At 36.4% G+C, this 27,598-nt stretch overlaps 1 protein-coding gene across 3 annotated transcripts in view; it reads right to left on the reverse strand.

Annotated features, from left to right (window-relative positions):
- Window positions 1–27,598, reverse strand: part of SRBD1 (S1 RNA binding domain 1) — a 125,633-nt gene that overhangs the window by 87,868 nt on the left and 10,167 nt on the right. For all 3 annotated transcript variants that reach the window (XM_069009761.1, XM_069009760.1, XM_069009759.1), the window contains exons 8-16: window positions 26,742–26,859; window positions 26,454–26,592; window positions 23,560–23,656; window positions 22,107–22,242; window positions 16,992–17,095; window positions 11,991–12,098; window positions 5,798–5,955; window positions 4,529–4,619; window positions 3,401–3,508 (exon numbers count right to left, since the gene is read on the reverse strand). In XM_069009761.1, the coding sequence (XP_068865862.1) occupies window positions 3,401–3,508; window positions 4,529–4,619; window positions 5,798–5,955; window positions 11,991–12,098; window positions 16,992–17,095; window positions 22,107–22,242; window positions 23,560–23,656; window positions 26,454–26,592; window positions 26,742–26,859 (1,059 nt within the window). The remainder of the gene's footprint in view (window positions 1–3,400; window positions 3,509–4,528; window positions 4,620–5,797; window positions 5,956–11,990; window positions 12,099–16,991; window positions 17,096–22,106; window positions 22,243–23,559; window positions 23,657–26,453; window positions 26,593–26,741; window positions 26,860–27,598) is intronic.

Here is a 27,598-nt window from a genome sequence, read left to right on the forward strand (position 1 = left end):
TAAAAGAGAAACTACATTTAAAAAAAAAAAAGTCCTGCAGTTATTTAGGTTGGATGTAGCTATCTGAAAGCACGTTAGTTACAAAAATAGTGAAAAATATTTACTTTAAATCAAAAACTGTCACACTGAGTCCAGACAGGTTCTAAAGCCACATGAAAAACCATGCCATATGCCTCATTTCCTACTACTGTCTTCACTGGTTTGTCTTCTCTTTGGAAAACTTTGGTAAAACTCTACGCAGTTTGTATGGGCCCCTAAGTTTTTTTTACTTTAATTACTCTCTTTTCATATATTACCTTTAGCCTTCATTATTTGTGCGTGCACCAACAGCACGCACCTTTCTGAAATTACATACTCTATTATTGGCTCATTTCCCCAGAAGTGCATGATTCCAAGCTCTATATGATGAACTGGACAGAAAAGTATGAACAGATTTTTATTTTTTTATCATCATTCCTGATCCTATTCTCCACTGATAATATTTGCCAAGGAAGCCAAAGTCTGTAGTACCTCCCCTTAAGCCACCTTTCTGAACAACAGCTTATGTCAAGGGGGATTTTGGTTATAAAGCACTGTAAAACAATCCAGCCTCATCTGCCAACCCCTGTACATTTGGACTCCTTTAAGGAAAAAGGATTTTCAATGCAAATACAATTTGTAATTCTCTAAAACTTGCACACAGCAATGAGCTGAGCTCTGTTTTGCTGGGCAAGGACTTCCACCTTGATGCAGCTCAGTGCATCCTTGTGACAAGCTCAAGGCTTGGGAAATGGTATCATGTTAGATGCAACTGACTCATACTGTTACAGTTCAAGTACTGGATGGGGTTTTTTGCTCTAGGGTGTTCAGGTTGTTTTGTTTCATTTGGGGTTTTTTGTTGGTTTGTTTTTCCCACAGTTCAAACACTGTATTGATTAGCAAATCCATTCTTTATTTACAACTGCAACCTGCTGAAGCAGACCTACTTTAAGAATTAGCTGTTCCAACAATGGCTGAAATTATTTCTTACAGATTTTAACTGAAAAACAATTCATAAAGATCATTTCATCCAAAAGCATACACAGGTTTCCACACAACTGGTAAGAGATCTGTATTTAGCCTATATATAAACAAAGTCCTCATACTTCTGCCTGTCATGAGAAAACAACCTAATCAAGGGAAGACTTTGTATGTGGAAGCAGAAAAGTTGTTTGTGATCTGAAAGCACATATTCTGGAGGTCTTTACTATTTAAAAAAAAAAAAAAAAAGAGGATCAGCAGAGCATATTCTTCCAAGCCATCTTTCACAGTTCCCCTCAAAAGGTATAGCAGTTCTCACAATGTACACCTCCTGTCACCTATTGCTCAAACAGTAACACTGCACTAAGTGCTCCTCTAAGTATCACATTTTTTTAACTCAGACTGACATAAATTCCAGGCATTTCACTGGATTATCAGAAGTAGGGGCTGGATGGCTGGACTCATCGTTCCTTTCTGTTACTAAGAAATACCAAGGAGATTAATGCATTCTGGAGCTAGAAAGGAAAAAGTAGCTACCTTGAAGGATTCAGCAGCATGGCCTGGAAACCCCAACACTAGATAAAGCAATGAGATGTACGTGAAACTAGTTTATCAGAAAGGGATATATGGAAACCCTGATCTTTAGAAAAAAACTCAGTACAGACTGACAAAATGTGAAGAGAGACAAGGACTGCAAATCCAACCTGTTTGAAAACTCACATACATAAATTCAGACAGATAGCAGTACACAAAGTTCAAGAACCCCAGATGTCACCCATAGCATGAAGTACAAAAAAAAAAAAAAATCACATTGCTTTAACGTGCAGTACCTCATGGCTCTGCACACAAATTCTGAAATAGGGACTAGCTCTTTGCCATATGAGCACAGCACAAGAAAACCATTAGCAACATAAACATACAAATAAAGAAAAATATTTTTGATTATGTTAATTTTCAGGATATAACATGGCAAGTTAAACAACTGCAGATATAGATTTTTGCTACAAATATCAGAAGTTTTGGAGAAAGTGAAAGGTTAAAAAATTATCAGTCACTACTAGAGAAAGCAACAAACTTGTTAACCTGACTTCTGCCTTACAGCATTCATACTAGTTCCTATTACACAAGAGCTTTTATCAGCTCCAAGAACTTGGTAGCTTAAGTACTACTTTGAAAATTTTGTCACCTTGAAATATAAACAGGGAGAAAATATTAAATCAGAAGAGGTAAACACTGTGAGAAAAACAACAATCACAGTATTATATAAATAAATTTTTCTGTGTAAACTAGTATATGATCAATAAATAAATAAAATCACAATTTCAAACATGAACAATAGTGAAATTAAGAATTTTCCAAAACCCACACAGTATGAAGTGTTTTGCACTCTCTACAGTCGTTAAACATTCACTGTTTTCGTGTTGGATTCACTAATGAGGATGCCTAATTTTTCAGAGGCTTCAATAGCCTCTCCCCCTTGCAAACAATCACAATTAGAAAACCTTCACTACATCTCCTGGAATAAGAGGGATTCAGGAATGGAATCTTGTGCAAATTTACTTGGGAATCTTAGAAACAAAGAACAAGTGCAATCACAACAGAAGTTAGCAGGCATAACACATTTGTTAAACATATCTGTAAGACCACTTCCTAATTTACAAAGAAAAGGCACCTTTAAATGTATAGAATAATTTGAACAGTGAAAGGCCATAACCTTTTCAAAAATATAGAAAACTTATTTCAGTATGCTAAGACAGTGAAAACTAAATACTGCTGTTAAATGTCAGCACAAAAGACAATCCAAGGTAAATAAAAAAAAGAGGAGTTCTGCAGTTTTGCATGGCAAAAAAAGAAAGTAATAAAATACAGTTTCCATCCAAACCAGCAGAAAAACACTTTAGTTCAAATTCAACAAACTAATGGATAAAATTTGAAGTCTGAAAAGGATAAATATCTTCACTACTCTCCACTAGGTATTAACACAATATTTATTTCCAGATCATTTAATTCCCATAGGATTAGCAAGCATTTCATACTGTAGTCAGACAACAGAAGCTTTATCACATGCAGTTAAACCTCATTTATCAAGAAATAAATACCCTACGCCAAATAGGTTGGTAGCTGTTAGTGTTGCTATTCTCACATACGTTGTTACAATAATAGCAACAGAGGGAACCTCAGGAAGAAAAAATAAAATGCTTCAGTCTCTCTTACTGACTCAGGATAACTACTTTCATGCTTCAAAGAGCTACAGCCATTTTTCTTTGGCTAGAACATTGGGCCAAGCTTGACTCAAATACAGACAAGGCAGCAAAAAGAAATACTTCAAAAATTACATCTAAAACCTGTTAAGTTAAAATATGCTGAACAAATGAGTAATATCCCAGCAAAGTGATCTTACCAGTAAACAACATCCAGTGGTGCAAAATATTTCTTCATAATTAAGTCAGCAAAGTAAGCTTCTGTTTCTCTGCAGGCCGTGCCATTGCCAATCACAACAGTGCTGCAGCTTTGTGCAGGTTAAAAAAAACAAACAATTATTCTTAAATATCTTTTATACTTTTTCATGCATCGCATTCAATCCACAACAATGACCAATACATCTAATTTTAGATAAGACAAGGCCCAGATGTAATGAGAATATATTCCTAGAAGTATCAGGTTGTGTTTAACAGGTTTTCAATGTGACAGTTCATGAGATAAATCAGAATTTTCACTCATTTGTAAAGGAATTGTACAGTGGTAATACAAGCAGAAAACCCAAAAATGATACTTCATATTAATAAATGGAATGTTATTTACAGTCCTCAAACACTTTTACCTCGTATTTCTCTCATCTAGTATGAGCCATGAAAAAGAGCAGAAGCCAAAGCAATCAGCATCTTAATTCCTTAATGGAAATATCATCATTTCCAACAGCTTGCAAGGTCATTCCCTCTGACTGCCCCCACCACAGCCAGTCACCAAATCACCTTGCTTAAAGCCAATCTAATGCTTAAAGACAAACTGGACTGTATGCTGTGGCAGTTCAGAAGCTGACTCAGTAGACCAGATGTCTGTTCACAGACATAGCTGGACACAATAAACTTTTAATCATGCTGCCCCTGTTTGCAATTCCATCTGGAGATCTACCTGTGCAGGATTTCCTTGGCTTAACAAATGTGGCTTTTGGAACAGGGAAAGATTGGTGAGTGGTTTGGGGGTTATGGGGCTAAACTTGTGTCTTAGCTGAATGCTAATTTCTATTCCTAAAAATAAATGGATTGACAGAGTTTTATGGGAATACATTCATAGCATGCAGCCTTACTCATAGCCGTGGCTTGATTTCACGTGCTTCTAAAATTTATGTACTGTAAAAACATGAATACAGACCGAAAGAAAAAGCAAGCTCTGAACTAGATTAAAAAAAAATAAACTTCCAGTTAAATCAGTTGAATTCTTATTGCACTCAAAATCAAGTATTTCTATAATGAAGTTTTTCATTTTGTTTGGTAAGAAGGAGCAATAAATGGAAGTTTCTTTAGCATACTTGTACTGTAGCAGAAGCCTCTTTATCTTCTCAGCTTCACGAAATCCTTGACCAGAATGCAAATAAACTACATCAGTATGGAGTATCTGACCTAGAACAAAGGCAAATCCACTTGATTAAACCCACAAAGGTCCAAAAGCTATGTCCTGCAGAACTACTAAAGTTAATTTGATGATTCACAAAGAAAGCTTCTTAAGAAGCCATCTTTCTCTTTGATATTTATATCCATTTAGAAGAAATGTATGGTGGGCATAGGACGAGAATGCTTTGGCTGGCAAAGCAAAACAAGTTAATGCATTTTGTGGTTCCCTGCAGATATATTCATGTAACAAGCAATAAGCATCTAAACCTATCAGTAAATATAATGTATAATATCACAGAGAAAAAAATCAATTTACTGCAAAAGAGTTATTGTTCTAGTGTAGTACAATTTATAAATCCAGTAAAGAGTGATGAAAAGTAGAAAATCCAAGGACTTGCAGTACAGGAGTTCTAGAATTCCAGTGCTAGCTCTTGTCATCATCCCATCTATCACATTTGGAAAGAATTGTATTAACTAGTACTGATAGCTAATGGTGCAATGAAAGCTTTTAATCATTTACCTCACCTTTACTGCCTTCTAAAGTTTCAAGAACACAACTTTCTTTACATTCTCCTGGGGTGGATATATTCTCAGGCAAAATGCAACAACAAAATAAAAGAAAAATAATTTTTGCATGGGCCTAAAGAGGTATGTATCCCCTGAACAGATTAGGATGCAGTGGAAAGGCTCTGTTCTATATGTGAACTAAGAAGTTTTGCAAAAACAGCGTTTCTGACTTCTTACATTAACACACACACACTACTAAACAAAAAGGGCTGATAAAGTGTCCAGATGTCCAAGATACTAGCCATGAACAAAGCAATATTATAGAAAGTATTTAAATTCAAATTCTTTGTTAAACAGTAAAAATGCCAGGTGTTCTCTTTTCTGACTACTGAGGGATGCAATTATTTGAACCTGTTTTCAGGGAGGCAGAAGGCATTTTAAATTCTATTTAAGAGAGAAGTAATAACACCAAAGAAGTCACTGGAATCCAGGTGCCAGAAACCTAACCTTGAGCTAGCTGAAGAAAGGAATTTACATGACAGGATGTGTGGAAAACACTAAAAGCTTCAAAAAAAACCAAAATCCCCAATTCGATTAAAAAGTAGGTTTTGAAATTATCTTTACTCTAAATGAATACATTTTTATCAGTCCTTCCAAAAATGTTTGGAATTGAAACTTACTGGTTGGTGAAATAATTGCCAACTTGCAGCCATGTTTGTAGCCAGGATCTACTCCCATCAAAGTACGGCCCCTCACAGGGCTGGTCAGAAGGAGCTGACGGAGATTCCTCCCAAACATCATCACAGACTCCTTCTCTGCATCAGATGTCAACTTGGATCTTTGAAGGACAGAAGTAAAAGAAAAAAAAGCCAAAACATTTTTCTTTCAATTAGCTTTCAAATACACTTACTAATTGTTCCAAAGTTGTAAGGCTTTTTCCAATCATGTTTTCATTGTCTTTAATTAAATGTTACAATTCAAATCAAGTTGACACCTTTCTAAAAAGGGATCAACTATATACCATCTCATTCTTGTTCTAAGAAAGTCAGCCAATATAAAAAGTACAAGAGAAACACTTGTAAGAACATACACCCACCAACTAATACTCAAACATCAATTCATAATTTTGAGCAAAGAACAGCTTCCTTTCAAAGCTGATACCAAATTGTAAAGAAAAGTGGATTTGAAGGAGGCATGGATTGAATTCATCCTATTTTCACAGTTCTTGAGAAAAAATCACCATCCAGCAAAAAAAGGATGATGGTTTACACTGAGAGGTACCAGAGAGACACTGGAAGAGTCCCTCCAATTAATTGCTAATACACCATGACTCATGAGGCATTTAATTTTGTCTTTGGATTACTGCATTTAACAGACATCAAAGAGGCGTGAAGACTTGAGCTTTTTCTAGGAGAGTATTCTGATGCCTCAGAACCAAACTAGAAAGCTGCCAGGGCCACAGCATTCCCTTTCTTTTCCAAGTTATGCTCTTCAACAGCAAGAAGTGAGGTAGGGCAGCAAGGATTGACTTTGATGACTTGAAGCACGAACACTTACTGCAGAGTGTCACAAGAAACAAATCAGTCTTGTTGAGTGAAGATGTACAAAATGCACAATGTGTTTCTTGTCAGATGTGGCCATCAAGACAATGACTGACAAGGACAAGTATTTTCATCATGGTGTGGCACTTTACATAAAAAAAAACAAAACTGAAAGAGTAATGGGTACAAAAATATTCATCACCTCACTGATTTGTTTTTCTTTTGCAGGTACTCATTACCATTTGCAGATGCATTACATCATCAGTAACTACAGTAATTAGGGAGTCAAAAGCAATCCAGTAAAGCCTTCATTTAAAGGTAGCCAGTGCCCTTATTCTCCTTTTCTTTTTACCTATCACTGAAAAAAACCCCTACTATTTGGGTTTATTTTTACAGAATGGAAAAAACCTGCATTGAACTAACCCTAAAAGAATGGGGCAGGGAAAATCACTCAAGTTGTTTAGGTCAATCAGTGCATGGCACAAACAGGCTACAAATAGTTCAAAGACAACCCTCATAAGGGCTATTTGACATGATGGAATATGAAGCTGTTCTGAGCAGTTTTTGGATGTGGAAGAACTCAACAGCCTGACTTGAATTTGCCCAGCATCCAACCAACCAACTCAGCCCTGTCTCATCCCACAGTGGTACAGAAAGAACCAGTAAGTCCTCATCATCTCTTATTTGTAAACTAGTCCAGAGAGAGGTCTAGATCCTCTTTCACACATTACTGATTGAACATTTCCTACAGAAGTGTGCAGCAGCAAAAGGCTCCCTTTTATCCATGTGCTTTGTTTCTGTAGCAGGTAGACCAGACTGCCACAGACACAATTTAAAGTGAGATGGTGAAGTGCACACATGCATTACAAGGCTCCTTGGCAGTTCAAATGTGCTCTCAGCAAAGAGCAGACACACTGTACATCGCCACCAAATGTGTGAATGGCTGCACCACTTCAGCTAAGTTGTCCCTCTATCCCAGTATGCTGTCTCCAAGTAGTTGCCTAAGCAGCACTAGCATATCTGTCCCATATCTTATCCTAGCCTCCAACTACTTCCAGAGTATTTCCTGAGCTTGACATGATTTGTCTCTTTACTGGCTCATAACAGAGCTCTTGCTCAACTATCCAATCTCCTCCTGAAGACAGATATATTTCTTTCACCCACGGAGTCTGTTGCCAGTGACTTTTGCAGGTCCATCACAAACTGTGTAAATAGCTGCCACCTTTTGGTTAGAAACTGATTCTTTTTATTATGTTCCCCTAAGCTTTATACTGGAGGGAAGTAAAAATTTATCCCTAGAAACCTCGTTCCACTATTCACACATCATTTATCTCCAAGTCCTCCCTTTTCCAAGCTGAAGTCATAGTGTAATCATTTTTTTTCTTTCCAGAGAAATTATTTCATTCCTTATACCCCTTCACAGGGCCTTTTCCAGTTCCAGTGAATTGTTTTCCAACTTTTTCCTCCTCTCTGCAAGTGAGTGAAACAAAATGGACAACTGTATTCCAAATACAGGCCAAATAAACCAATGATTCTTTGTCTTTATTCCTTAACTAAATAATCTTATCTTCTGAGCACTTAACATTTATGTGGAGCTACCGTCCACAGTGCCAAAGCATCTCTCCTGTGGCAGGATAGCTCAGATACTTATAAAAAGATAACTACTTCCCCTTGCAAGCATCATTTTACACTCATTCCACTGAATTTCAGTTGCCATTCCATTTCCTGATCATACAGTCTTGAAACATCCTTCTCCCACTTTTCCCTTCTCTATTTTTTTTTTAATAGAAAAAAAATAACCTAAACCACAGAACAAGCTTCTTCTAGGGAGAGTCCAGAGACTGAATAATTAGGTGCCATTTATGAGAGACCAGAGAAAACAAAAGGAGATACCTAAGCCTCACAGAAGTATGGATCTTCTATATACACACATAACAGAGAATCAACCAGTCACCCAAGCATGCAAATAAAGGTTAAAAGTGGCTTGTAAAAAAGGGAAGGGAATGCCCTTGGACTGGAGGCTTTGTACAAAGACAGGCCAAATTCCATCTTTCCATCTATCCCAAAGATACAGGGTCCCAGCTTCCCACAAGGCCAAGTCCTCCCACGCTGCAAATTCCAATAAGTCCATCTATGAAGGCAGACTTGTATAGGAATTAAAATTGCCCCTGAACACATGTTATTAGTTATGTCAGTCTTATGGAAATCATGTTTAAAATTGGCATGGATATATAGAAACTTTTACAGTAACAGGAAATGTTACTGAAATTGCCAGGTGCATAGGGGGAATGTCCTTTCTATTACATAATATCCTGTATTTTTAAATTTCAAATATAGACATCTCTTTTCTCACTGTCTCTTACTCAACACTTGTATCAATTACATGATCTACTTTCCGAAGTAGTGGCCCTTAATTTCAAGCTCAGTATAATCATTTGATCCTTTGGAAAAGAAAACAGAAAGAAGGAAAAAAAAATCAAACTACCTCAAATGATCTAATATCTTTCTCTTTTTCAGTGTATTACTGGCTTCATCCAAATGGCAAGATGTCCACCTTCATGCTTTTGCAATTTACAACAATTCTCATTAAAATGGCAGAGACATGGCAGAGATAAAAGGCAGAGAACAGTCCTACTCTCTAAACACAAGAAAAATGGCTATTTTGGAAAAAAAACCCCAAACAAATAAACCTCAAAACTCTTCAGTTCCTACTTCATGAAAAAATATCAATCAAGTCAGGACTCCAAGCCCCTCCCTTGAATTCTACAAAGCACTCAGACTGTATATCACTAACAGGTGTATTGTAATAAAAGCAAATAACCTAATCATGACCTACTAGTTTCTATAGTCCATGTTATAAGATTCAGTTTTCAAACTGAGATTTAAAATTCCCCACTTCCACGTACAGTCTGAGATGCAATCCTTTCTATGGAAAAATATCTGCGAACTAGCTTCAGGTGTGAAACAAGATATACAGAGAAATGTTTGTGTCCCTGAAGACAGAGGAGAGAAATCTCTCTCTGCAAGAAAGCATGGAAAATTATGAAAGGATTATCCATTAAAAAATATGCCCATGCCACATCACTTGCATGAAACCCTGATGGAATCATTCCACGCAGTACTGCAACAAGATAAAATTTATTTCAAAGAGCCAAAAGCAACACTGGACATTATTATAACAGATACAAGAAATGATATCTGACAGAATGGAAGAAAGGAAATTAAACAATAAATAAGGTAATCATCTTGCTGGCAAGTTTTATTCTTCTTCTGATCACTAGAAGCACCAGCAATTTCAATACACTCTTGGAAACTTTCTGTTCCAACATTTAATGATAATAAAAAGAAAAAAGAACAGCAGGAGGTGGGTTGGAAATATTAATGCTAAAAGGAGGTATTGAATACTTTAGCAGCCCTTTGCAAGAGTCGGAAAAAACATTCCTGGTGCGTCCGGAAAGAAAACGGAAGAAGGATAAGGGTTAAGTGGTCAGGGACCAGGATACCACTGTCAGGTGCTTTGAGTTCCTCTGCATAGGAGAGGTTTCAGCTTTTCCTATCCAAACACCACCAATCATGCAACATTACCACAAAGAGTAAAACCTAAGCAGATATCCACTCAGGAACAGGCAGGAAGCTTCATATTCTTCTCATTGATTACTTGTGAGCTACATCTAATAACTAGTAGGGAATGAAGCTTTTTTTTTTTCCTTTAAGAAAACAAAAAACTTTCAGCAACCTACTGCTCTAGCAGTCCTCAAAGTGTTATACACAACACAAGCCACAACAGTCCTGTGGTACAAACCACAGAATAAAAACACAATAAAAGAGCCTTGAAGTACCTGTATGTCAGTTTGCTTAGTTCTCTTAAAACCAAACCCCACTAAAAAGTAGGTCTTTTTTCTTTATTTTAAAAGAGTTTGATTGTAGAAATGGCTAGGAATGACAACTATTTTCACTCCCACGTGACAGAAGCCAACAAGTGAACTCTCCACCATGAGATGTTCATTATTTTGGCCACAATAGACACAATGGCTCCCCTAGAGTAGCTGCATGTATTGTGGTCACAAAATAACAAGTGAACTCAGTAACTTCAGAAATCTGTGAAATTCTAAGTAACAAAAAACTAGACTCACTAATCAAAGGAGATGAAGCAATTTTGCTTGCAAAGCATTAAGTAAACACAACATACTGTAGTGAAGAAGCCCAAAAATACATGCTGGAAATACACACTTAAAATCTTGAGCTGATGGTTCTTTTCAGAGGGGTAGAACACAGACCATTCAGGCAATGATGTCCGTGAAAAAGTGGCAGGAAAACAACTCCAATTCGAACACAAACACAAGAGCACACCCAGGAAAGTACAGAAGAACTACATTTCACAATGTGGTTGCTGATGTTAGGTACTAGAGACCATATCATTTTGATACAACTCCTGTCAACATTTCTGGTCCAAGAAACAGGGTCTCTTTGATATTTCCTTCTGAACTACCTCAGAAAAGGCATTAACATTTAGGTCACATATCAGATAGCCTTGTCAGAATGAAACATGTTATGTTTTGAGGAGCTTCTCTTGTATTGAAGAATCACACCATAAGTACTGTTAACTATTAGAAGATAATGCTTTTAGTTGACATATTGAATAATTTCCACTATGTGGTAAACTCCTATACTACACCACAATATACCTTACTCAACTCATGTTAATTTGATACTAAGCTTTAAATTTCCTTTAAATTCAGAACAGCATTACAGACCTTAACAAGTGACATGATATCCAATGACATCATTACTACAGTATCACCAGTAATGTTTACTGACTTCTCTAGGCACATCACAATACTTACAGAATAGTATCAGACTAACACAATCACTAATTAGTTTGCCACAAAATGCAGCTGGCAAACACGAGGGGTGCTTCCAACCCTAACAATAGTTTGCTCAGCTCTATTAGAAAGGTAAAAGAAAATGTGTCAGAACAGTGTCATGCTGGGAAAATTCAGTGACATCCTGGTTTATGCTATTACAAGAATAAAGATAAAACTATGATGATAACACAGATCTAAATTGTACTTTGTTAGATAAATGTACAAATATCTAGCATGTAAACATGTAAAATGTTTTCACAGAAAGATCATTTACCTACTGTATCCTGAACCGGATAGGGTCAGAAATTAAATCTATACAACCAATATAGTTCATTTCTTCTGTAAGCACAGAGGATTAGAAACATGCTGATATTTCCAAACAGCTGAAAGATATTCTAACAAAACATTGGGGAGGGAATTGCTAAAAAAATCAGTATAATGAAAATATAGATTTATTCCAAGCTTACCTGAATTCCCTACAGAGAAGAGGATATATAAGGCGTTTATACGCATCCTCTACAGAACTCCGTAGTATCCTCATAAACTCTGGTTTTAAAAATTGTTTTGGTCTCCATCTGCAAAAGATGGGAACAAGAAAAATAGAAGAAATATTTTAAGAACATATGCAAACACTTAGATAAAAAAGGAATGTTCGAAAAATGCTTCTACATTGTTAAATCCTATAAACGGCAGAATTACTATAATAGGCAACTAAATCATGAGTCTAGTATTAATGGAATGAGATGTTGCTCATAGTTCTATTACCACACAAGGGACAGGCATATATTTCCTTTTCTTAGGTATTAGAACACAATCATGGTTTATGTTTTAAAGAAAACATTAAAAAAATTCTTCACTTTGAGAAGTCAAAGCTTATTACAACTGAACAAAGAACTTGGTTCCATATCACCTTTGGGGTTGCATTGTTTGCTATTGCTCAGTACATTAGAAAAATGACAAAACACCCTCTCTCTCTCTGTCACTGCAGAATTACTGATGAAAGGCAACTATGCCCAGATGGAGATTAAGGAGCTAAACTAATGCCAATAAATGAAACCCAATTCAAATTTCATTTGGAATGCCTTGAGTATCTCTATTCAGCTTCTAAATGAAATCTTACTAATTTAGCAGCAGTTCTTAAACCACAAAAGCCAGAAAACTTGCAAATTATTTTTTTCTTTTACCTGTTATTAATATATTTGAAGTGTAAATAATAATAAAGGAAAAGGGAAAATTAAATAAATAATAATAAACAAACACAAGACTGCTTCCCAACTTTTTCTAAGCCAAACTCTTTGAAACTTTGAACTCTTTTCTAGGGAGACCACACAGTAGTCATAACTACTAAGACAAGTACTTCAAATGTTGCTGTAAAATACATCTCACTGTCAAAGCTTCATAGGTATTTAATCAATTGATCTTTTTGTTGTGGGCAAAGTTCCATAAAGGAGGGGGGTGGGGAGATTGTGGGTTGGTGTGGGGGTGTGTCCTTGAAAAAGCAGAACTGACTGACTGAGATTGTCCAATCTACGAGAAGAGATTGAGGAGAAGCAACCAGATATATTATACTCAAACAGAAGTAAATATTATTAACATTTTCTGTTAAAGTCCACCTGGTTCTTATTACTTTTAAAAAATATTTATAACATTCAGAGTTTTCTTCACTTATTGTATTATTTAACACGCCTGGATCCAAACTGTAATGGGAGATACTCAGATATATTAAAAAATAAGCATGCAAGTTTTGGAAGGTTTTTGTTTGGTTGGCTTGGGTTTTTTAAATGAAACATGGTAGAATTATGGTCATTTCATAAAGTGTGCAGGTGCAGACAAAAACAGAACTGAATTTTACTTTTGACCTTGTTTACTTGCAGCCAGTCATAAATGCTGAGAATTCTAAATTGCTCCTACCCAGACAGCTTTTCAGTTGTCTAAGGGGATCTGCAATTTCCTGAAACAGCTTTTCTAAGTGTCTGTGCATATAATAGTTGAGAAATGTGTGATCGAGTCAATCCTGCATTGAGAGACGGGCACGGGAGCAGAATTAAGCTCACCATTTAGTTTTACAACATTCAGGGTTGTAATTCAGTGCTTAGCCACATGACCTCATCACTTTGCTAACAGCTTTTGCAAATAGTTCTATTATACTTATTTGTAACTAGAGACTCTTTCCATACCTATATAAAACTGGCAAGGGCTTTAAACCCGCTTATTGCCATCACATTCTGTAAACATGAAGTTTTTACAGGTGGCAAGTATGACTACAATCCCCCAGAAAATATCCTCAGCACAAATAAGAATGAGTTTGGAAACCTGGCAGTTGTTTCCCTCTCTCTTCTGTCCATTAAAGCCAGTTAACAAACCTTTCCTCTGTAAATAGGTTATCACAGCAGATAATTTTATTAGCTGCCTATAGATAAGTTACAATTTAGGCAACATTCAGTTAGAAATTGCTACAAATGAGAAAGCATTCAAACAGCAAGGTCAATCATAGCAAATACTGCAGTTTAATAATTTCAGTACTTCATGAGAGAAGCGAAAAATCCACTTTGCTGCAAAAAGCAAAGCAAAATCATCTGTGTATATTTTTAAAGATCATCACAGCCCAGTTAAGCCTCCCTCTAAGAATGGATTTTTCTTGATTATTTAATCAAGATCTAACTTTTGAAGACAAATTTTTAAAAAGCTCCATACACATAATATCATCTTACTCTGATCATCAGCTCTCCACGTGCTAGTGCTCACAACAGGGACCACAACAAACAAAAATGGCTTAAGGCTTGAGACAGCAGAAAACTACACATCAACAGAATTAACAGAACCCTTGTTAAGAACCACCAGTACTGATTAATAACTGTCTCAGGAATAGCCCAGCTAGGCTTTTAGACCTGAAGGACAAACAGCAGAGCTTTTTGCTCCTCCAAGACTTTATATAAAACATGTACCAAGCTAGTAACCACAGACAAAGCAAGCCCTTAAGGCCTGTACCTGTACTTTACAGAGGATCTGAGAATTCTGACTGGAAACTGAAAAAAAACATTATCAAACATCAAACTTCATTTTCAAGGCTGCAATCCCACTTTGGAACAAACTCTCACCCCACCCCAAAGAACAACTCCCTGTTGTTTTTACATTCAAAGACAGCTAAGCAGCCCCTCTCTGGCTCTCTCATTGATCCCTTTTCTGAGTTCAATTTCACCACCAAGTCTTTGGGACCAGTAGAGTTCTAGTGTGAATGGAAGTAGGTTCACTGTCAGAGATGCCATTTTCTGGGGAAAAATACAATCCATAGGGCCAGGCATAAGGATATTCCTGAGTTTTCTACACAAACCCAAACTGCAAGGAAACAGATGCTTATACAAACTAATAAACATTCTGAACTTGCAAAAAAATTTACAATATTCTTAGCCTGCATCTACATGGAGCTCAATGCAATAAGGAACTCTAGTCTTCCAAGCTCACTTCCTATTTCAGGGGCATTTAATGCCAAAAAATTTGTCTCAGAACACAGAAAGTTCAGAATATTTGCTACTAATTCAATAGGCAGTACGTGATACTGTTTTGTGGCTAAAATACTGGCCAAACTCTGTAGCAAGCTGGCATTTCTGGTTCTACAACTGATAGTGTGATCTCTAGCGAATTAGTTTTAATACCTTTGCAAAGTTTTAAACCATTGACTCAGATAAAAGTTATAAACCTTCTGCTCTAACCAGCAAATCAATGCAATGAAAATAATGCAAATTCTACCCTTGGACAATCATTTCAAAGCTTGCAGGGCAGAATACACATTTACTATTTGTCAGTTTGATAACACAGTTGTCAATCCAATGAGGAAGATCAGAATCTGTCTTAGATGCTAATGCACAAAGATGTACTAAAACCATTCCTTCAGAAGTTTTCTAATGGTGGAAAAGTGTACTTAAATAGTAAAAAACCATAAGCATATATAGCCTCACGAGTGCTAAGTATTAATAAGTATTCATTTCCAAGGTCAATACTCTTCTTATCCCAGGATGACTCACAAAAGGGTAATCAACCAAAAATATCTCAATTTACATCCCACTTTTATTTGTGCAGCAGTGACAAGCTGTTCCATTATCTTTGGTCCACAGTGCTTCCAAATTCTGTCATAGATGCAGTAAAAGCAAGACTGACAGCTGTGTTCTGCCTACAGAATATACATCTTGAGAGGAGGACAGAAATTCTTTTACAGGTACTAAAACTAGAAAGAAACAGGTTTGTTTATGAATCCTGACACCTTCCGGGGGAGGGGGGGGGGGGCAGTTACTAAGTTACTTAGCATAATATGATTTAAGAGTAATAGTATCTGACCAAAAAATATTTTAATACTTTCAGAGCCCTATTCTTCCCTTCCACAGGGAAAGAGCCCTATTAAATTTCTACAGGGAAAAGGAACATTTTTACCACATCCATTTCTTGGACTTCCTGTGAAAAAGAAATACATGCTAAAGCAGTATCACAGTATTCAGTTTTATACATTAAAAGGTGCATTTCTTCCTATTTTCTTACATCCTTTTGGCTATTCATTTTGAGGTTGCAAAGGAAGGAGTTTCTAAGACACCATCAGAACAATGCCCAATATCTTAAACTAATGACAAGAGAAAGTAGTTTTTTGTAAATGCAAGGAAGATGCACAGTTTGGATCACAATATTCTCCAACAGAGGACATCAAGGTACAGTTTCCAAGAAAAAAACTGTCAGAGATACTGCACAAAACCCCATACATTTAACCTAAACTTTTGCAAAAGACCTTCAAAATTGTGCAACACTAAACATCTCACTACAGGCTTAAAAAATCCAGACAACTTATATGAACAAATCAGTAAGAAATAAAAGAATCTGGTTTCCACAGTCCAGTTTTCTAACTTAAACAGAGATCAAAATGCAAGAGATGGCTCACACAATATGTGAGAGTTATGCACTGAAGGCAGTTATGTTTAGGTTTGTCTGTTAAATCCATTAAGTTCTTTTTAAACATGTAATTCCTTACATTTGTGAAACTTGAAGTTATGTACTTCACAGATCTAAAATCCAGGACAGTCCTATTTAATCATTGCAATAGGGCATATGAAGCTATTTTCTGAAGTTTGAAGTATATCCTAGTGGATTCTACAAAGTCCTTTCAGTAAAGGCTACTGGATGTGATGCATATTACAATTTGAAAATATGTTCACATTTCACCAGCCTTTGCATATGTTTAAAAAAATTCAAGTGCTTGAAGAATGGTGCTAGAACTTGCAAATACAGCCTAAGGCAAGATCTTTTCAGCATAACGGTACAGCAGTTGGAAATACAGAATAAGAATTATCCACTTGCTAATTTCATCTAATCTAATAAATATTTGTTTCATTTGTCCTCTTAATGTAACGAGACATATGAGATACACTTCAGTATGCAGCTGTCTATAGGAAAAAGAGACTTCTGTAAGAATATGTATCCATGCAGACCTTTCATTGACACACCACCAACAGAATTCATTCTTCACCCCGTCAGGAATGTTGACCTTCACTGTCAGGATCTTCAGATTTTCCCCTCGGTTAATGGCCAGAATCTGAGTGCAAACATAAATGGCAGAGACAGATGACACACAAAATATCCAAAAGATAAACTTATCAACATTTGTGTACGCGCTTGCTTGACATTCTGTAGCAAATCAGGATGGTGGTACAGTAAATCAGTTCACAAAGTACTAGCATGTACAGATAACATCCACAATTTAAACACACATTAAATCATGCAATGGCAATAACAAATAATATATTTTTCCTGGAGTCTGCAGTCTCAGGATCCAGTTTAATGTTAAACACACTTACAATGCAAGACAGCATGAATTTAGGTGGTGGAATAATCTTATTTAATAACCCAAATTAAAACTCAAAAAATTAATTGAAAAGTGATTCCAATCACAACTGGACATCAGAAAGGGAAAAAGTTATTCCCATGCTTCAGATTCCATTTTTCTTTCCAAGATCAATCCAAATTTTAAATTAATTATGAATCAGAATTTCTGACACAAAGGTGCTCAGCTTAATTTGAAAGAGAATGAATTTAGTTATTCATGCCTAGCTCACAAACAGCAGAGAAGGATGAAAACACTCTCTTTACAGCAACACTCCAGCCTTAAGCCACATGCACATATTTCTGACAGTCTTGTGTACGTAACTGCACAGTCATGATCTAAAGCTAAATTTGGTTGAGTACGTGCTACCTGCATACGGAGTTCAATTTTAAATGGGAGGCTGGGACTCTACTTTTAAAACCTGGATCACAATACAAGTGGTGGATCCTGGAGGATTCTGGTGGATATCTCCTAGTCTAATCTCACTATGAAGACACTGAATGTTCACCTTAATAGTAAGAAGACTCCAACCAGTGGATTTTAGAAATAGAGTAATAGTCAGAAGCAGCTACAAATAAAAGCCACATCTTTAGATTTCATCTTTTCTTCCAAAGTATTTTAAAGTAGAAAAATAAAAAAAAAGAAACCTGCTCGAAGCTGACATTCCTGTATGACTACACATGTTGCTGTATGTAGCAGGCCCTGAGCACTGTCACAACAGAGCATTCTGTGTCAATCATGAACTTTAATTCAATCACTAGCTAACTCAGACATGTCACATATGTTAAATACAATGGTTTAAAATGACTCCAGGACATAGTACCAATTTATATTCCTCAGCCTTACTGCTCCTGTGACATACCAGGCCTGACATATCATTGAACAACAAAGCTAATAATAAAGATTGCATGTGAAATATTATAGCATCTGGTACCTTGACTGCCAAAGCAAATGTTTTCACGTACAAATTAGAAAGACACATTTTAACAAATCAAATGCTTTCACGTTTATTCTGATTTTATTTTTTAAAAAGAGAGAAAGTTAAATGTCAAGTTAAAATGAAATCAAAGGGATGCTCACAACATAGAATACATCTGATAGAATTATCATGTCATCATTCAGCATGCTGTCAGCAGGGACAATATTTGCATCACATTTTGTTTCCTGGCGCTCTATCTGCAGAACGTGTCAGTCACCTGAACTTAAACCAGCTGTTAATGCAGTCACTAATATTATTTATATATTTTTATTCTCAAATAATCAGCCTATCCTGTTTTAAGTGATGCATTCAGAGAAGAATTATCATCTAATAAATGCTCAATTCAGAACGGAATTACTCAATTTCTCCTGCTAATATAATAAAGCTCTTTTTGTTTACCTTGGTTTTTAAAGTAACAGGTTAAAATCTGGCTATTCTAGTCACAAAGCAGTCTTCACTTCTGGAAAAAGACTGTTTTTATCTGAGACTGGAACAGATCCAGGGCAAGGGTTGTTAGAAACAACATACATTTTTCAGAGAAAGCAAGAACAACAATATGATCCAGTCACAAGATTCATCAAACCTTATTCTGTTTATCATAAAAATACAACATGCTTCATTTTGCACAGCTCCCTTATATGTTGCATATTGATTTAAACTCACAGAATAAGGTCTGTATACTTTGCCAAGGACTTTAATTTCCAATTCCTTTTTAAGTATGAGATTGAAAATAGAGCACTTGACTCAAATGTTACACTTTATTCATGAATTCTTTTCCTCCCACTATTTCAGTCATCTCCAAATAAAGGAAAGCAACCCCAAGGCATACACAAACACTGAACTGTTTACAATCAGTCAAAAATTTAAATAAACTCTTGAAAGATCTTTTTCCTTAGTTATGACAGTGTTGGTATTGCTTCTCAGCCATGGCCTAAGAGAGTCCAGTCAGGTTCTCCTTGCTGCCAAAGGAAGAAGCTGTGACTGAACCTCCTGCTAGCAAAACGTTCCAGCTGGAAACACCCACAGGGTATCTGGCCATGTCAAAATCTGGAGCCAGCTTTTAAAGATGACTAAAACAACAGTTTTTTTCTCATTACAGTTTTAGTATTTTAACTTTATCAAACAACCTGACTCCACACCAGTCCTGATTACTTCAGGGCTCAAACAAGACAAAATGACATGTCTCAGTGGACAAAGTGACAGTGGCACAGGAAGTAACTCAGACCTACAGCAGAACCAAGCTGCAGCACAGCTTACTGCACAGCACTTTAACTCACTGCAACACACACTTGCAGCTGCCAGGGCTTTGGTCATAAAGGCACAGCTTACTCTCCAACAAGTAACATGACAAGCTACTGTGCACCCCCTGTATGCACATCTAAGCCAGAGCAGAGCTAGGGTGGTACCCAGGTCTTTAAGATCACTTGCACTTCCATACTCAGGTGATGACAAGTTTCAGTGCAGTATTTTATGGAATCCTGTATTTGCAACTCTGGAAAGAGGTGATTTAAAGCTGACTTTTGCATCTACCTAAAGGCATTCAGAACACTTGCCTGTACACAGACACGACAGCAGTAGAGGTCTTCAAGGGAGCAAGTTTTACAACTGTTCTTCAAACACGCCTGTTTAACCTGCAGTCCTGGGGGATTAGTAAATTATATAAATCCCTCTGAGTTTCAGGCTTTCCTACATCTTCTTCAGGTATAAGCTCCTTTTAACAATCTTGAGCCAAACCAGAGAATTTCTTCTCCTGAAGACATCTTAAACTCTCTTCTTAAAGAATGTATTTTTACTGGTTTTTACATGCACAAAGGAACTATCTCTTCACAGTCTTAGGTGAAGGCAAAAATAAAGACTTTTAGGTATTGAAAAGGATGGTCATAACCCAAGAAAATAAAAGACATTAAAAAGTGGCAGTTTGTATCAGTAAGGGAATAAGGTCAAGTAATAAAGAAAATGAAGATGATGAGACTTTCAGAAGTACAATACCAGGGTTTAATGTCACTGAAGAAATGACAGATAAAGAGAAAAATTCTCTCCTTATTTCACTATCAAAATATGAAAGAGAGAGAAACTGAAAAATGAACGACCCAAGAACCAAAAACAGATACGAAAAGTTACAGGATAAGGAACTCTGCAAATTTTACATGTCAGAAACGATTATAAAATGCACTTTTTGCTCAACTAGTACAGAGAGCCCTGTCACACCCTGAGCCTTGAAACCTCAGTGAAGCACAGGCAACTCAGACTTCTAGAATTCACATTACAGAAATACTGCATTAGAATAGTCAGTAGCGGAAATATACAGATGAAAGACAGCACATAAGTGTGCAAAACCATCCCCTGATTACAGGATTGCCAGCTACAAAATCAGAGCTTATTCCTTCTCTGAAGAGCCAGAATGGGTAAAGAAAGAGGTATTCAGCTTAGCAGCAGACACAGGGAAGAATAAAACAAAACAGATCGAGTTAATCTTAACATCAAACAGACAAACTAAGGACACATCCTGGATAAGAAGCAGTGCAGCCACACAGTCAAAAGTGCTGACCAGGTTTGGGAAATACAGTTTTTAGCCCTTGCTGTAGCTAAGCAACCGTTTTCCTTAAGTAAAAAAAAGGATGCCTTGGGCAAGAAGGAAATCATACCATCATCCCAGGAAATACTTATGCAAACATGTATTGAGTGAACATCACAGTATTCACCACTGTGAGCGCAGATAAAACGAAATACTCTTTGACAGCTCAAGTATTCCTTCAACAATAAAGGACACAAAAGAATCCATTCATCAGAACACAATGAACCCATCAATCTTTGGCCATGGCACCATAGTAGCCAATAGATTGCCCTATCAACTTTTCCAGACTCTCTAGAAGCAACTTTTCACCAAATAATTACCAACAGAAGTACAGTAAATGTTCATACTTATTACAAAGAGAACCACAGATACCTCTTCAAATATCTATACAAGATCTGCCTATTGAAATCACCAGTAGCTATTTAGTCTTTCACCTAACACCTTTCATATTAGAAGGGGAAAAACACCTTAAAAATTAGCCCATCCATGTTGTGAAATTTTTTTGTAATAAATGAATCCTTTATTAATTCAAAACACACCAGTTTAAAACAGAAAGCACAGAAAAATGAGAGCATATCAGAGCCTTCTAAAGGAAAAGGACATTTCTAGTTTGAAGCATCTAAGTGGGTCTGTTTTCTGGGATATTATGGGATTTTTGTGGGTTTTTTATTGGTTTTTTTTTAAGTTACGTGATTGTGACCAAAGCAAGAGACAATTCACTTGGTGGTTAGTTATGAATTAATGCAGAGGTCTTGACAGTTGCATTAAATGCATCACACTTCAGCCTGTGAGCTTCAGTAATAGGGGTAGCCTAGCTATCAAGTCATCAACCTCTCACCAGCTAGTAAGTTTGCTTCAGCCCTCCTTTCTTTATCTAATTATATAATCTAAGCTTGGGGCTTACGATAACCAAAGATGCTTTACAGAAGGGAATAATGGCGACTTGCAAAACAAACCCTTTTTTGGGGTACTGAATAGCAGTCCTTTGCTCTGTTTCTTAAAACAGATCAAGAGCATTTCAAGAATTTGAAAACCTCTATTACCTCTGATAACTGTAAAGAAAAAGAAAGTATCTTTAGAATCAGTTTTAAGCAACAAAATTCAAAAACAAAGCAACATTTACTATAGTTAAAATTCTAAGAAAAATATATTAAAATTTGAAGTTGTACCTGATGATGCTGAATATTCTTTATATTACAAGAAAACTCATGGTACAGTTGGAATTTATCAATATCTTTTTCATTTCCATTTTTAGACGACACTTTTGCCAACGTTGACTGGATGGAAATGTATCTTTGCTGACATCTGAATAGAAGAAAATCAGATATTTATAAGGTATTTTAGCATGAAACTTGTAACAACTCATTATTACCGTAGAGCACAAATAAAAATGAAGTTTGGAGTCTGCTCAATTACAAGTGATGTTATATCTAATCACCTGCAGAACTGGATGACATAACTTAATGATGAGGTGACATGATGTGTACTGACTGTAACATACCAAGAGAAGACAATCAAGCAGAAAAAGCTGATCACAGCCCTCCTCCTCAAGGGAATGGAAACTCAAAAGCCACCACCTGCACTTCAATTAGTTCAGTTATGGATTCAACTTCACACTACAAATTTTGGGAAGTTGCAAAGAAACTACAGTAGTTATCTATTTCATAGAAATGCTACATCCTCTTGAATCTACCCAGCCTCAAAATTAATTTCTTGCTTTTTGCATTTAACACCCAGAAAAGTTTTCATTATTTTTAGGAGTATCAGGGATCCCAAACAGATAGCTTTCCGAATGCTCCTCATGATTATCATACATACAACACACTTGAGATCAACAGGATTCATCTGTAAAGCACTGAGTATTCAACTAAGAAACTTCCAGCAGTCAAAACAATGAAAGTTATAGTCAGGTAGTGACAGCACATCCCTTACAAAACAACCTCTTCATTGAAATTATCACATTGCTGATTCAAAGCAACACTGCATGCTCCTAAGGTGGTGCATGCTCTTTGATAACTCTCTTCTCTGTCCCAGATGGCACACAGCAGACAAAATAAAATAACAAGTGACTATTACCATGTCATACCAACTCCCCAGTCTTAACAACACTGAAGTCAGGTAATGTAAGAAAACTTAAATTCAGCTAACACAATCAAAGAATCAGTAAGTCCTGCTTTAAAAACAGTCATATTTGTTTGCCTTATTGGCTACCAATGCCAAAATCAACCATCACAGTACACTAGTTACACTGACTAGTGTCAAGTCAGCTATTGGAGCAAGAGCTTAAGCAGATTCACTTCTGAAAAGTTATAGCTTGAAGAAAGTGCACAGAGGGAAAACTCCCTTAACTGCAAGGGAGATCAGCAATATAGAGGGCAGAGGAGCACAGAGAGTTTTTCATTCTTTGGGAGTTGCAGCATCATGCCATGCTCACAGCAGATCTCTCCTGCACTGACAGCCGGACAGGCTAAAGGGCTTATGAATGTACACAGGAATGCACCTAAATCCACCTCACAGGAACACCATTTTCATATCATTAAGAAAAAAGTCCTGTCTCTGCCACTAGGAGACTGTGTTTTACCATGCTAGCAAGAAAGTTCAGAAAGGAAGAATGAAACTTACAATTTCCTGATAAAATCCAGTGTATCTTTATCTTTAGCGAAGATGTCTGCTAAAATATGCTGCACTCCAGCCTCTACTTCCTGGATATTTGCAAGCCCTTAGAAGAAAAATAAGTATAGAATATGCAGTCACTACAATATACAGATAATAATTACAGAAAAAACTAATTAAAAAGTTACTTTACACAACTGCACAAGCACTAAGAACATATATGCAAGCTGAAACGAAACTGATTAAAAATATCTGACTGACTTGAAAAGGTTTCAAAGAATGCTAATTCATTATAAGTTTTTTATCAACTAAATCTTCCTTTCCAAAACACCTGAAACTATTATATTTTTAATGAGCCTAAAGTGATCAATGTGGTATTGTAAGTCAAAATTATATTAAAATCAGAAAAAAATAATTTTTTTGACTTTGATGCTAACAGATCTTGACATTTGTGATGTAAATAGTGCAATAGCAAAATTGGATATTTAAACATAATTTTTGAGGTTTTAATAGAATGAGTAACTGCAGCAAAAGTCTACATATTTTGCTGCATATGGATATTTTACTGATATGGAAACTTCCTAAATTCTTTGCAGGTAATCCTTTCTTTTCTCTGTGGAATAGTTTCATATTTCCACTGTATTACAGCAGCGCACAACAACACTTTTGAGGTCAGGGTACCACCAACCTTTCCCATGAATCAGTGAAGTTATAAAACGTCTTCAAAGACATGAATTTATAAATGTCTTCATATCTCTGAAGAGATAACAGAATCGTTCAGTTAATTTTCAACATGCAGAACCAATTCTTTACTTCAAATGGCCAGAAGAGGAAGCACATAACTCTCCTTAGCACAGGGATTGAACCAGACCAGAAGCAGAGATAATGAAATAAAACAGCTTCTTGTATTTTAATTCAATATATCTAACCCTGCTCCTAGCAAGAGTTAGTAATGAATGCTTCAGAGCAAACAGCAAGAATCCTGGAGTTGGCAGATGCAGCATTAACTGTCTCTTGCAACCCATTACTGTTCACTCTGCTGCCTTGTGGGCAGCTTTATTTACATCATTTGAACAGGTTGCACGCCTCTAGCTATTCATTATATTGAACCCAGAACCCTGCTTCTGATTAGGCTATAAAGTTACATACTATAAAAAAATTTATCTTGTCCCTTTTTAAGACAAGGAAGCTGAACTTACCTGCCAGAAAGAAAAAAAAAAGTGAGACTAAGAATACATTATTAAATGTCTAAACTTATCAAAAGTTGTAAAATTTGGATCCTTACATCTACAAGTTAATGTTTCTTACAGTAAAAGTAATGTCAGAACACAAAGGCAAGGGAATTTGAAGACATGCATCATATTGAATACAAACTGAGACACCCAAATAGATAATTTGAATGAGACAGCATAGGCCCAAACCAGTCAGAATTAGAGAAATTTTCCATTCAACAAGCACCACTCACACAGGCACTTTACTGTGTCCACCAGCACATGCTTGTGTAATTAAGAGAAATTTTTGACTATGCATACAACTAAAAGGAAGAACAAAGTTTTCTGGTTAGCCTGCTTCTTTCATATGTCTGGCCTTGAAACATGAACTGCTGTTTTTATTTCAGTTTATTTTTAGGATAAGTTGAAAAACACTGAGAATTCAAAAGAACCAAATATTAAGATCCCATGAAAAGTTTTCTGCACTGCAAATGGCTCATTCCTTTAAAAAAAAAAATCACTCTGATCTCAAGCTGTATATAAGCCGTCAAACTGGCTCCCAAGGTGATAAAAGTGACCCAGTTTATAGATGTATATAAGTTCTGATGTCTTTTAAAGGCAGACCATTATATAAACCAAAGCAGCCTAATTTTTAGCACAGAATTGAAAATAGATGTACTGATTTTCAAAAACTAATGTTTATGCTGCAACAAACAGCACTTCCTTCTGAATATACTCTAAATAATTTATCTGAACTTTCACAGTGAAGATTTCTTTTGGCTCTTTAGACTGCACCAGAATAGTCAGATATATGGCTGCAATACACTGCTGTATGAAGTAATGACATATGCTGAAATGCAGTAATTTAATAACCAGAACACCTGGTCACTGATTTTAATTGCAAAATTAGCAGAATTTTATAAGCAATATTTAAATAAAATAAACTGAAGTGGGAAAAGTAAGAGTCAGCCTTACTCAGGAGGTCTAGTACCTTTACACTGAAATTCAAAAAGTATGTGTTGGGGCAGGGAAGAATGGAAGTACATCTCTATTTTAACATCATACAGAAGGCTGAAGCAATCTTCACATTTTATTGTCAGAGATTGCCCCCTACAGATCCAGCCATAACTGCATCCACAAAGACACACAATTCTGCTGTCTATGATAACCATGTTGTTAAAAATTCTTGCTCAAATTTCAGAGATTACACCTTCTCCAATCCCTACTGTCATTCAGACACACTCTCCAGCTCACCCCCAATCCCCTAGGCCAGTCTTCATTAAGATATGCTTTGCTGGGTGACATTTCCTTCAATACAGAGTATGAGCATAGGCCTCTTGTACAATCAGCACTGAATCTTCAGGAAACAATTCAAATAGAACCATGGTGATATCTCAGGTGTGTGGTGTGGTTCCCTCTCTCTTACCAGTAAATACACGTCAACTATAAGATCGCCACACTTATGTCTTATCTATACCATAATTATTACTATTTACAATACAAAGAGACAGGAAAGGTTGGAGAGTCATTAAATGTGTTAAATGTAAGCTCTTACCACATGCTGCTAAAAGCACTGTTGAATTTAAAGTAGTTGCCTAACTTCCAGCAACATCAGAACAATTAAAGTAATTCCTCTTTTAAAATATTTTCAGACATTTAGAACATTACAGCTCATAGAAGAAGGGCTCTTACCTTTGGTATTGGGTCTAATGTAAGAAAAGAGATTGAGTTCCATAGGATTCTGCAGGAGGGAGAGAGCAGCAGGTTCTAATCCCAACTGCTTGGCCCTCTGGGCTTTGGTGCCTTTACTCCCAGTTTTATAAGGTGCAGACTTAAAACAAAAAAACAAACAAAACAAAACCAGTTATTAACAAGCAGGGAAGTATTTCAATCATGCTATGCACTTGACATTATGCACTATTTAGTTATGCAAGATTACATTTAAACTAAGGTTGATCTGAAAAAGACTAGAGTACTAACCACATGGTCTAATTCTTCCAAAGTTCTGCAATTTAGCAATCCTTTTAAAAGGCAACTGGTTAACTTCCCTTCTTTCTTCAACTTCTGTATCATCGTATGTGTCTTCTTTGCAACAGTACTAAAATGCAAGAGATTAATGTTAATAGTCACACTTCACAGTGAATTAAAAAGTCTATTGATTGTGACCTTGTCTATTACATTGCTGAAACTCTGAAACCCCAGAAGATTGTATCTCATGTTAATCTTCAACAAACCAAGTTGATAATCCAAAAGTTTCTAACTGTTTTTCTCTCTCCCCAATTAATTCAAAACTGTGTCAAAATATCTTGTGGTAGCTTTAAGAAAAATCATCAGCTAACACTGATAGTCATTACTGCCGCATACACTTCCGTAAGATTACTGGCCTGGAAGTCAAATAAAAAGGCCCTAGAATAAATCCACCCTGATGAGCCCTCACAGCTGCAATTCATACCAAGATAGTTCTGCAGCATCAAGTACAGGCTACCAGATTTAAACTCCTAGGTCTTCAATAAGATACTCTCTCAGGCCACCTTCTCGCCTTGAAAAGAATCTCTTGGTGGGGGTTAGCAGGGAGTACAAGGAGGACGACACCAAGCTGACAGAACAGCTGACAAATCTGTTCCCTTGCCATCTCAAGAACATTGGGCCACTCAAAAGCAGATGGAATGAAAGCAGTCTCATCCATGGCCACAACAAGCTTTGCTGATCATTTCTTTCCTGCAGTGATCTGGGGTAGTTTAGCCTCATCTCCTGGTACACTCCGACCTCAAGAAGGGCTCTTCACTAGAAGCTTCCCTGATCCAAGCAGGGAGCCAGGAGATTCTCAGCAATTCTTC

The sequence above is a fragment of the Aphelocoma coerulescens genome, chromosome 3, assembly GCF_041296385.1.
Source record: "Aphelocoma coerulescens isolate FSJ_1873_10779 chromosome 3, UR_Acoe_1.0, whole genome shotgun sequence".
Lineage (NCBI taxonomy): Eukaryota > Metazoa > Chordata > Aves > Passeriformes > Corvidae > Aphelocoma > Aphelocoma coerulescens.